The sequence below is a fragment of the Mesoplodon mirus genome, assembly GCF_964341445.2.
Source record: "Mesoplodon mirus genome assembly, chromosome: 6".
Lineage (NCBI taxonomy): Eukaryota > Metazoa > Chordata > Mammalia > Artiodactyla > Ziphiidae > Mesoplodon > Mesoplodon mirus.
This window is the reverse complement of record NC_138982.1, coordinates 142087664-142099756: the sequence shown is the minus strand read 5'-3', so window position 1 is coordinate 142099756 and position 12093 is coordinate 142087664. Positions and strand designations below refer to the sequence as shown.

At 47.7% G+C, this 12093-nt stretch overlaps 1 protein-coding gene across 2 annotated transcripts in view; it reads left to right on the top strand.

Annotated features, from left to right (window-relative positions):
- Positions 1–12093, top strand: part of DSCAM (DS cell adhesion molecule) — a gene marked incomplete at both ends in the record, with an annotated part of 740068 nt that overhangs the window by 589083 nt on the left and 138892 nt on the right. For both annotated transcript variants that reach the window (XM_082624816.1, XM_082624817.1), the window contains one exon: positions 4519–4686. In XM_082624816.1, coding sequence (XP_082480942.1) covers positions 4519–4686 — 168 coding nt within the window. The remainder of the gene's footprint in view (positions 1–4518; positions 4687–12093) is intronic.

Here is a 12093-nt window from a genome sequence, read left to right as displayed (position 1 = left end):
CAGACAAAACATCCCAAGTTCCTTTGCTTGTATCTCCAGTGACCATCTCCTGGCCCACTTGCTCTGATCAGGCCCCGTGGCAACAGCCCTGGTGTCATCTGACCGGGAACAGACACAAGGGAGCCTTTGCCTCCCTTTTTTGAATGTTCAACTTTCTCCATGGAGCCCCAACCCCACGGGTTGCTTTGTCTGCCACATACTAGGATCCTAGTGGCCACTGCTTCTCCTCCAGATGGACACCAAGAACCCCTTTCCATCCTCTTCCAGCATCTTGTCCCCTCTGCACGACTGGCCAATCGGCCTGCTGTTGGCTGCGTCTACTTCCTTCCCCTCTTGGAAGGCAGCCTGCCTGTCCCCACGTCCCCTCTGGGGTGCCTCTGTCCTTCTCCCCAGGGCCTCACGGACCGGGCCTAGCTCCTTGGACACCTCCCTCCTCCTCTCTCGGGCCCCCTTCCCCATTTCACCGAGGCTTCTTCTCTCTGGAGAACAAGGAGCAGACGCGGCTTCCCCTGGGTCCCAGTGCCTCCCTTCTCTCTCCCAGCACAGCAGGTCTCGTCCTCTGAGCTGCCTCTTCATTGCACTCCTTTGTGTAATTTTGTCTCTCAAACTCTGGGCCGCCCTCACTCTTTCAGGCCTCTGACGACCCTTCTGCAGATCAAGTTCACCCTCTTACATTTGTCCTTGACGATCTGCCGTCCTCCTGACTCGGGGTGTCTGACGCCCAAGCTGGGCTCATCAGTGAGCCCCCAGTACAACCACACCGCTCCTGGGGGCTCTCCCAGTCCTTCCCATGGGGGATGATGGGGACTTCAGAGGCAGGGAGGCCACTCTGAACTTCCTCATCCTCTTCACCGCTGGTCTCTCTAGGGCACGTCATGGAACCCTACCTACTTTTTCATCAGATGTTTCTGACATCTCCTCTCTAAACCAAGGGACGAATCTGACCGTGCACAGCTCTCCCACCCTTAGCTCCTACAAACCCAGAGGACTTACAATAATTCATGGCAAAGTTCCCCTCCCTTGCACTTGACCCAGCTCTCTGCATTGATCCTCCTCGCCAGGAAGCTAAGTTAAAAGTTCGTCAGAGGTTTTCATCTAAGCACATGAGACTTCCGGCAGATACCTGGAAAACTGAAAGCCAGTCTCATCCATCAGGCATCCTGCAGAGACTATGTGAAGTTTGTGTGCTGCGGGAAGACTGCCTAGACCTTGGGGAAAACACGGGTGAGGTCAAATCCCAGCCCCACTTCTCACCAGCTCGATAACAGGGTCTGAGTTTCTTGACCTTCACACTGAAAATAAAAACCCCTACTTCACCAGAATATTGTAAGAACCCAGTCGAATAAAGCAGTCTGTCCAGACTCTAGTTGTGCATCAGAATGACCCAGAGAGAGAGGTTTTTTGAAGCACGGATTTGGGGGCACCACCCCCCAGAGACTCTGATTGCGTGGGTCTGAAAGCACAGTTGTCAGAAAGCACTGAGGTGTTTCTGATGTACCCACAGATTTGGGAACTGCAGAAGTCACCTTTGTAAAATGCCTAGAGCAGCACCCAGAGAGCAGATGCTACGCCAGCGCCTGAGTTCCCTTTGCTGCTGGCTTTTCTCCGACCGGCCGCTGCCTTGACTTCCGCCACAAACCCAGTGTCTGCTATTCTCCCCAAGGCTGAGCTCCGTGGCTCACAGCTCAGATTCTCCTTCCCTCTGACTCCCAGTTGCGGGGCCCAGTGGCAGACACAGAGGACGATTCAGAAGGATCCTGCGGAAGCACTGTTCTGTGTGCACAGCTTCCGTCGGGGGCCCTATTCTGAGGTTTCAGCCCTGTCTACACCCCAGAAACTCTATTCCTCTCCTTTGGCCCTCCTGGCCCTGATAAGGAGATGCTCAACGCTCCTACTAGGTGCCGGGAACCTCAGCATCCCCTGCGAATCCCTGTAACCCAGCCCACACCGCGGTAAACAGACGCCTTGTAAACGATCTTCTTCGTGTGACTTACAAACCTTCCTCAATGCTACACGTGCTCGCTGTGTCTGGAAACCACCCTCCCCGCTTCCTTCACTGGGTAAGGAGACCTGTAGTCCGTCCTCACAACCATCTTATTCCTCGCCCTGCTCTTCCTTTTCATGTCTTTACCAAACTCTCACCGTCCATGCTTGTACCCTCCAGCTCTTGGATGTCCAGACGTTCCTTTCTGCTTGTGACTTACTCCTCCTAAGAAGTTTCTTTATTTCACCTATGGTATATTCTTGCTAGTTTTATTTGTATTTCAATCTGCAGTTTCATTTTCCCAAGTGTCAGGATCTCTCTGGGACTGTTTCTAATGCCCAGTGTTGTATTCTCAGGCACACTTCGTTCTTAATCCGTGACCTGCCCGTTTGCACGTCAGCATCTGAGATCAGATGTAGCATTTTTTAGTCCCTTTCCAAGCTCTTCTCCTGGTTAGCCGGTGCCCTGTTTGTATTCTTCTTTTGATGCCATATCACTTGCTAGAGTGTGTTTGGAGATTTAACTAGACTTTCTTCTTCTTCATTCAGTTACTTTAAAACCCTTCAGGATAACCCATTCTTTCTCTTTCTCAACTTTTTCATCTTTAGCCAAACAATTCACCCTTCAGTCATGATCATGGGCATCATCTTTTTCTTTCAAAGTTTAATCATTGCAAGAAAAGAAGCTGAGAACGGAGCCTGTTCTCCAAGGACCACTCACTTCCTGCCTGAGACCCCTGGCTTGGTCACTCCCCACGGGCTATTCACAGGACTTCCTTGGCAGGAGGACGAGGTGGGCAGTAGCCATCACTACCTCTCTGCAGGTTCTCAGCCACGTCGCAGACACGCCCTTGGGGAGGATGGCCTGTCTCCATAGCTCAGTCAGTTGCAGAAGCCTCCATAATGGTCTGGGCAGAACCCTCAACGCCTGCAAGTGTCAGGTTCCCCCTGGGGCTGGTGAGCAACTGTCTCTGCATCTTGCAGTGCCTGGGGTTCCTCTCTGTTGTCTTAAGCGTCTTCTCCAGAAGGCCTGGCTTTCTCTTTGTGGGACAAGACTCCTATTTATACGAGGTTCCATTGATATGGAATTTCCTCCTGTCATGTGTCCTCTATTGGATCCTATCCTTCTGTTCTTCCACCGTTCGGTGTTCTGCAGCATCTTCTCTTTTTATGTCATGTTCTTCCATCTTCAGTCTTCTGGACTCAAATGGGACTTTTGCTTTTAGTTGGAATATTAGTTGTTAGTTTCCATTAGGCTCCATTCCCTGTCACGTGAGAGCACTCAAAGTCATACTTGAAGCTGTGTATTCTTTCTGCAAGTCCAGACAATCTCTTGCCCTTATGATGACCTTTGGACGGAGCAGCCCTCTGAACTTCCATGGTCATCATTAATGTAGAAAGGGAGTGGGGTCATTCCGAGGGCCCAGAGGTCTGTATGTTTGCCATTTATGTATTCATCTATGAAACATGCGTTTATCATTTGTCAGGCTGTGTGTGAGCACGGGGGATGCAGCAGTGAACGTGGCCAGTGTGGACCATGCCCTCATGGGGCTTAGAATCCAAGAGGGAACACAGACTCTCAGTGAAATTCTTACAAGTGTGATGAGCACAGGGGAGCATGTGCAAGGGGATCCTGGGGTGGGGTGGGAGGGTGAGAGTATACAAGCTTCCTGTCTGCCACCATCTCAGAGGCATCTTGGTTCTTCCACACCCAGCATCATCTCTTCACCCCCACCCCTGACCAGCACCTGCCCAGACTCTTTCTGAAAGAAGAACCATTTGTTGAGGTGCTCATCACGGGTTGAAGCTCTAAAGCCAGCAGGTGCACCACTGTCATGGATTTAATGATAACTCTTTGTATGAGGCATACGCTGCCTTTAAAATGAGCTGTGGTTGAAAAATAATTCCTACAGTAAAGGATTGGAGACAAAATGATTTCAAAAATTAGAATTGAGAAGTACATTTGATAACCAGTATTCATGCTGGAGAGTGAGATGAGTTTTTATGTATTTTTATGTGTTTCATTTCTACCACTCTCCTTTGGGAGAACAAGGGGTCTGACATGGCCAAAGGCTTTGCTGGCTTTCAAATACCTTTTAGAACCAGAAATTTTTTTTCTTTTGGGTGGAAGTTTGTCCCAACCGTGTTTTCTTTTATTATCTTGTACAATGAATGCTTGAAAGTAGCTGTTTCTCACTTTACTGGCATGAGCTCCCCCCACTTCTATTTTCCTCTGTGATTTCTGCCAGGAGGTCTGTTGTGTTGCTTTGGACAAAACTCCCTGGACCCAGCTGCCCACAGCCTCCGTCCCCCTCAGTGTGGGTAACGACTGTGTGGTGTCACACCCCCTCTGATGGCCAGCCCGCGGAAACACAGGCAGCATTGCATTAAGAATTCACTTTGAGTTGTCACCTTTTTTTCTTTTCTTCTTCCTTTTTTTGTTTTTTTTTTTAATTCCTACTTGGGAACTTTCAAAGGCAGAGGGAAAAAACTCACATCTCTATCTCTTCTTTTTTGAAAAACAAAACCCCAAAGACTCCTGGGATTCTGCTCAGAGAACCAAAGATGTTTCCCCTCAGCTGAACTCGGCCACCATCATTGACATCCACCCTTCCTCCACCTACAGCATCCGAATGTACGCCAAGAACCGGATTGGCAAGAGTGAGCCCAGCAACGAGCTGTCCATCACCGCGGACGAGGCAGGTGTGTCTGACCGGCGGGGGCCCAGGGGCTGGGAGCTGGCCCGCGGGACTCAGGTGGTTAATGCAGGGTCACGGCTTTGATGACTGCTCTCCATAGCTCTGCGCCCCATCAAAAACACAGACGGCTCTCTGCCGCCTACTTTGAAAGCAGTGCTCTTCAAACAGGACTTAGGTCAAGGTTCTCACACCTAAGACTTAAAAGAAAGACCTATGAGGCTAACAAGCTGGTGAGATTTAAAGAACCACGCTGTTCTTTCAATCCCTTTGTCTGGATGCGTGGAATCCAGATGGGCAGGAGAACCACGAGCCTGTGTCTTGCTCAAGTGGCTGTGCAGTCAGGGGAGGGGGGATCCCTTAACTAGGAAGTGGCAAGAATATTCTCTGAGTGGGGAGGGGGGAGACGGAAGCACAGGTTATTTGACTGACTAGAAATGTCAATATCTCTGTCATCAAGAGTATCGCACTTTTTTCCTATTACAAAGTATCTCTTATTGTGTTGAAGACATGGAAGGTAGAGATAGGCTTTTTGAAGGCAGAACAGCTCACACAATCCTACCACCTAGCGCTAGCTATGAATATGTTGATATCACACTCTAAAGTATTCATCACACACGCACGTGTGCACGCTCACCCACACATGCACACACGGACACACAGGGACACACACCCTTCAACAGGGAGGTTCACTCGTGGTTGCCGGGGGTGGCAATAACCTCTTGGCAGAGGACTAAGCAATTTAGGCAGTGACAGTGCACGCTGCCTGCCAGCCCATCTCCCGGCAGGACAGGAGGCTGCAAGCTGCCTTAGGGCTTCTCTGGGGAAGGAAAGGTAAGGAACCATGGTCTGGCTCATCTTTTGGGGGCAAAAGAGTGTCCAGCCCCAAACCTAGCTTTTCTTTTCCTGCCCCCAGTCAGAGCTAACCAGCTAGTCCCTACTGCTGCAGGGAAGGTGGAAGCTTGGTCTCTGACCCCTAGTTCACAAATCACCAAGAGTTAGGGGATCAACCCCAAATGTCTAAGCTTCCACAAGAGGTCGCTTCATCTTTCAACGGGGGCTGTTCTTGACTCCCTTCCCACCACCTGCTTCTCTGTTACCTTCATTAATGGCACTTGGCATAGATATCACTCTTCTGTATCTCTTGAGGACTTTCCTACCATATGTAATGCTACCTTCCACCATTTCTTTAGCAAACCCCACGTTTTTAGGTATGTCGGTTATTTATTTTTTAATTGAAGTATAGTTGATGTACAGTGTTGTGTTAGTTTCAGGTGTATAGCAAAGCGATTCAGTTATACATATATGTGTGTGTGTGTGTGTGTGTATACATATTCTCTTTCAGATTCTTTTCCATTATAATTTATGACAAGATATTGAGAATAGTCCCCTGTGCTATACAGTAGGTCCTTATTACTTATCTGTTTTACATATAGTAGTATGTATCTGTTAATCCCAAACTCCTAATTTATCTCTCCCCCCTTTCCTTTTTGGTAACCATAAGTTTGTTTTCTATGTCTGTGAGTCTGTTCCTGTTTTGTAAATAAATTCATTTGTATCATTTTTTAGATTCCACGTATAAGTGATATCATATTTGTCTCTGTCTGATTTACTTCACATGGTATGATACTCTCTAGGTCCATCCTAGAGTTGCTGCAAATGGCATTATTTCATTCTCTTCTGTGGCTGACTAATATTCCATTGTGCATATGTACCACATCCTTTTTATCCATTCATCTGTCAATGGACATTTAGGTTTGTTCCATGTCTTGGCTATTGTGAATAGTGCTGCTATGAACATTGGGGTGTATCTTTTCGAATTAGAGTTTTCATCTTTTCCAGATATATTCCCAGGAGTGGGATTGCTGGATCATATGGTAGCTCTATTTTTAGTTATTTTGAGGAACCTCCATACTGTTCTCCATAGCGGCTGCACCAGTTTACATTCCCACCAACACTGTAGGAGGGTTCCCTTTTCTCCACACTCTCTCCAGCATTTATTTTTTGTAGACTTTTGGATGGTGGCCATTCTGGCTGAGGTGAGGTGGTACCTCACTGCAGTTTTGCTTTACATTTCTCTTCAATTTTTCATTATCATAAATACTACTGTGATGAACATCTTTGTGATATATCTTTTCCCATTTGCAACATTATTTTTTATGTTAAATTCCAAGAAGTAGGGTTGCTGGATCACAGCACATGCAAAAATATAATCCCTTTGCTGTGCACAATCAACATGGTCCTCAAGGAAGTAGGTTAACATATACTATTTTTCCTGAACTGCAGATGAGTATTCATTTCTCAACTCTAGAACACATCAGTTCTTGAAAATTGTTTTCAAGGATGGGAGATAGGATAGCATTATGCTCCAGTCTGAGGGCGAGCCGCTTTTAACCCTCAGAAACTGCGTGATTTCTCATCAGCAAAGTGCACATAATGATGCCTTTCTCCTCTTCACCGCAAACATGTTGGATAATTGGAAAAAAAAATCCCAGTCTCTGAAAGTACATTGTATTGCTCAGAAATAAGTAGGAAATGAGTGTTAATAGGCTCCTTCAAAAATAGAATCTTATTTAAATATTTATGTAAACAACACACTAATTTCCTGGAATTTCATCATGCTGGGGATTTAGGGAGAATAAGCTGCCCCGAAATGAAAACTGTGGCTCAGGGCTGAGCCTTCTCCTTCCTTTTAGCCACTTTTCCACCTCTGCCCATCTCCACAACCTTCTAAAGGCAATGATGTTTTTCCAGTGGTGCATTCCGCGCTGCTTTCCCCATCGCCATGACCAAGGCAGCTGCTGTTGCTTATTCTGTCATTTCCTCTGTGATCTCCCTGAAGCTGGCAGTTGCCATGGCAGCGCTTCTCTCTCCAGCCAGGAGGCCAGGTGAAAAGCCGCTCCTGGTCACCGGTCACCAGTGTGCAGCCCGCTCCCAGGCATCTCTGCAGACAGACGGATGCAGAGCCCCCTGCTTGGACCCTGGGCTGGCCTTTGGGGTTTCATCTGGGTGCTGGCTGCTGGCAGCCCCACGGCCTGTCATTTACTCTTCATATGAGCTAAGAGAGAATGCAAGGAAAGGTCAGGCTTGTGCAAAGGAAAGCTGCAAAGCAGAATTTGGCTTTGTCTTGGTGTGTAGGTTTGCGTGACTGAAATCAAAAAGTCATTTTCTTACGTGTGACTCACGTAAAACAGAGGGCAGCTCTCCTGACCAAAGATACCCTCTGTAGCACTGCCTGCGGTGGCCCTAGATTGTTCCTGCCACCTCCTGGCGAGGATCCCCAAAGGCACATCTTTTAGGGAGCTGAAGCCATCTCGAGAGAACTTTTTCCGGCCCTTGCTGCCCTCTTTCCCTGAAGAAATGAGGTCATCATTTAAGCAGTGAGAATCCCCAGATGGAAGCTTCTGGAAGCCGTAGACCCACTCGTTTTTATGGTAATGCAGTGCCCAAGTCTAGGGCACCTGAGGATGCCTCTCACTGCCTACCTGCTGAGGAAATGAGCCTGTGAGGTGTAGGCCCGGGTCTTCCCCACCCTATCACTACCTTGAAGCTACACTGGACTCCCTGTGGCCAGATCAGCGATGAGCCCCCATCCTGCCCCCTCCTCTGTGTGTGAGCTGCACCTGCCCCTGTGGAAGCCCTTCAAGGTCTACGCCTACTTTTCTGTATTCTCCCTTGAAAAGCAGGCCAAACATCTCCCCTAGTGCGGTGCCTTTTCCAGTCTCCGGGATGATGTTAGTGCACCAAGTAGAATTCTTTCTGACAACAGCCTTTGAGCCATCATTTCTCCAAGGGGCCATGGGCCACTCATGTTTGTACCCTCATGTGTGTCTGACACAAGGAGACGGCTCAGTATATGTGGATGAAACGTCCTTAAACCTACCTTACAGGACTGTCTTAGAAATAAACACACGAGCAGTGTGTATGGGGGGCGGAGCAGTGGGGCGGTGAGGAAAATATATGGAGGATTAAAACCACACTGAAATTTTGAATGGCGTCATGAAGAGAGAAAAGTAGAGAAAGGCAACAGGGCAGGTCTGGAAGGTGGACAAAGAGGGAGGCAGGAGAGAGAAGGCGCACCCATCAGAGCTCTAACTAGGACCACGGGAGGCATCCCAGCCAGCAGCTGGAGCTGGGTAGGTAGCAGTTACCCTTGAGGCTAACCACAGGTCCCAATTAACCAGCATCCATCCTTCTTGCAGTTAAGCGTTCAGCGAACTACAAGCCATGTAAATTCCACTTACAACGCTCATGCTAAGAACAGTTTTTGCATTATAAAAAGAAAAAAAAAAGAAGAAGAATATGCCACAGACACTGCATGTAGCTTGCAAAGCCTAAATCTTTAGGATCTGGCCCTTTACAGAAACAGTTTCCAGATCCCTAACTTAGGTCTTGCCACGATGGGAATTCGGGTTTGGATTTCTGTTGTGTCATCCATCACAAAGCTGAGAGAAGAAGGAATCACTGCCGCTCCTGGAGCAGCCCCAGCTAATGTTGGAAAACAGCCTGGTTCCAAATGCACAACTGTGTGGTGATTTCCAAGTGAGACTCACACACGTATTAACAGACCCTCTGATACACTTGACCTTGGAAGATAGCCCCGAAGCACAGATCAATGTCTAGCACACCTCCCGACCCCCCTCAGCAACTCTTAGCACCCCCAGAGAGGAGAAGTCAAGAGAGAAAGTGGAGACAAGGTCAGGCATTAAGGAGATTAGCTCCTAATGGATCAGAAGAGCCCTGACTGGCCAGTTTTCTTTGACACTGATCCTCACGTGACGTCCGCAGCTGACCCTCACCCATGACCGGCTTCCCCATTGGCAACTGTGCCCTGAAGGTCATGTGTCACTTAGTGCCTGTGGCCGAGTTGGGGGTGGCTGATCCCGTCACCATTTTCATGATGACTCTGTCCCTAGAACGTGAATGTTCAATGACGCGGGGCAAAATTCAGTGTTGAATAACTGCTGAATTTTCAGATGCATCAGAGATGGAAGGTCAGGATTAGCGAAGGGTTTTACCACAGGGAGCTGGTGGGCTTCCTTCAGGTCCGGGACTGAGTGAACAGGCTTTGCATCGTCTTTCATCACATTCAGAGCGGCAGCTCTGATCTAGAAGGAGAGTTTCCTGTGTGCTGAGCTGGAGGCTCCGGCAAGGGGATGTGATGAGGGCTTAAGGATAAAAGGCATCGACGCACAATAGACACGTGAATAGAGGGGCCCACTAGGGCCCCGTGTGGCATCATCTGTGCTCTTCAAGGAGAGAGTCCACTGCACAGGGTCTGCCGGCCAAGAACCAGGATGGCCCAATACCCAGCCTTCAGCCACCTGCTTGTGTAATCGTCACTCTGCTCCAGCGTCCATTGAGAGACGTTGGACATTAAGCCTAAATAGATCACTGCCCCTTTGCTGTTCCTCATCCAGGCTCCATGTATTCCTGCCAGCTACCCTAGCATGTTCTGAAATATTCTGGAATTATTCTGGCATGGTTTGGAAAGTCCCTCCCCCCCCGCCGCATACTTCTATCAGGTCTTTCCTCAGTTGCACCTTCTCAATGAGTCTTACCCTGACCCCCCCCCCCCATTTAAATGTCAGTCCACTCCTGCTCAGGCACTCTTGGTCCCTTCCCTCCCTTAACACTCTCCTTTTAAAAAAATAGACTCTATACCATCAGCATACCATAGAATTTGCTGATTTCTTTTGTTTAGGATCTATAGTTTTGGTCCCTCCCATAAAGACAGGAATAGCTGTCTGTTTTGTTCACTGCTGTGTCCCAGACACCCAGAACAGCATTTGGCACATAACAGGTGCTAAATAAATCACAATTTAAATGAATATGCTATTTATTTGATAAATAATCATTAAATGAATTCATCCTTTCCCCATCCAGGGGTCAACTGTTCTTGGTTTTATTTTGATTTTGGCTGAACTCTCTCTTGGTCTCCTGTGCTCAGCAAATAATATTCTGCATATTCTGCTCACCCAGGCTCCTTTTTTCTTGTTGTTTGGCTATGCTGCATGGCTTGTGGGATTTTAGTTCCCCATCCAGGGACTGAACTCCTGGAAATGAGAGCACTGAGCCCTAACCACTGGACTGCCAGGGAATTCCCCACACTGCTTCTGTCAGAGATGAGCACGTGGTTGTAGATCATGAAGTTTTCCATTAGTCCCTTTTTTTGCCCACTTTTGCCCAGGCTCTGCCCAATTTTGGACCTGGCACACGGTAGGCCCTCAGTAAATTCCCCAAGAGGAATCAGATAGAAGTTTGGGAGTGCCTCCCACTGGGGTGGCTCATCCGAGCCCCATAAGCAACTGAGCCCCAAGCCTCTGGGCGAAGCCAGGAGACCAATACATGGAGGAGAGAATAATTTGCGGGCAGAGGGGAGTGTTGAGGCTTGAGTCTCGGCGTTCCTTCCCTGCTTGGAGAGGATAGAGGACCGCCTCGGGTTTGACAATTAGGAAAGGTCTGTCATCCCTGTATTTTCAGCCAAACAGAATTAGTAGAGGTTGCCTTGCCTAGAAACAAAATTAGGAACTGTAAATTATAGTCTTCATTTATTACTCTTTTACAGATTGAATCATTTTGGCTTCTGTAGAAATGCAGAAATTATGTATTTTGGAAAATCACATTCATCGTTAATTCTTACCTCTAGCCTTCTCTTCCCACAGGAAAAAGCTAAATAGTCTGCTTTAAAAAAAAAAAGAAGAAAAAAACATGCTTTCTATTTATAGTACAGCTTCAATTCAAGAGCATTAAATAAATTTTTAAGTGTCAAATGTCAACACAATTTTCAAATGTAGTTAAATCAATGGAGGCCTAATGGTTGATCTTCAATCATGTCAGCATCGGGAATTCAATCTGCCTTGGATTCTAATTTTACAGAAATTGTCCTTCTGCAATGAGATGAGGATCCATGAAAAAAACATTACTGCGCAGGAGTTGTAAGGAAAGCACTAAAATTCTCGAAGCAGGCTCATTTTTTATATCATTTTTAAAGGGCTTGTCTTATAATGTTTTAGAAACTTAGAGTAGAAATTTCAGCACCCAAACAAAAACTCTTCCTAATTATATTGGGCACCGTGCCATTGTGAGTATTGGGTTACATTCTTTTAGTCTCTGCCTTTAATATAGTTTCTATTACTTTATTTATTTATTTATTTATTTTATTTATTTATTTTTTGTGGTACGCGGGCCTCTCACTGCTGTGGCCTCTCCCGTTGCGGAGCACAGGCTCCGGACGTGCAGGCTCAGCGGCCATGGCTCATGGGCCCAGCTGCCCCGCGGCATGTGGGATCTTCCCGGACCGGGGCACGAACCCGCGTCCCCTGCATCGGCAGGCAGACTCTCAACCACTGCGCCACCAGGGAAGTCCTATCACTTTATTTTTAAGAGAGGGGAGGTCTGAGTGCATTCACTT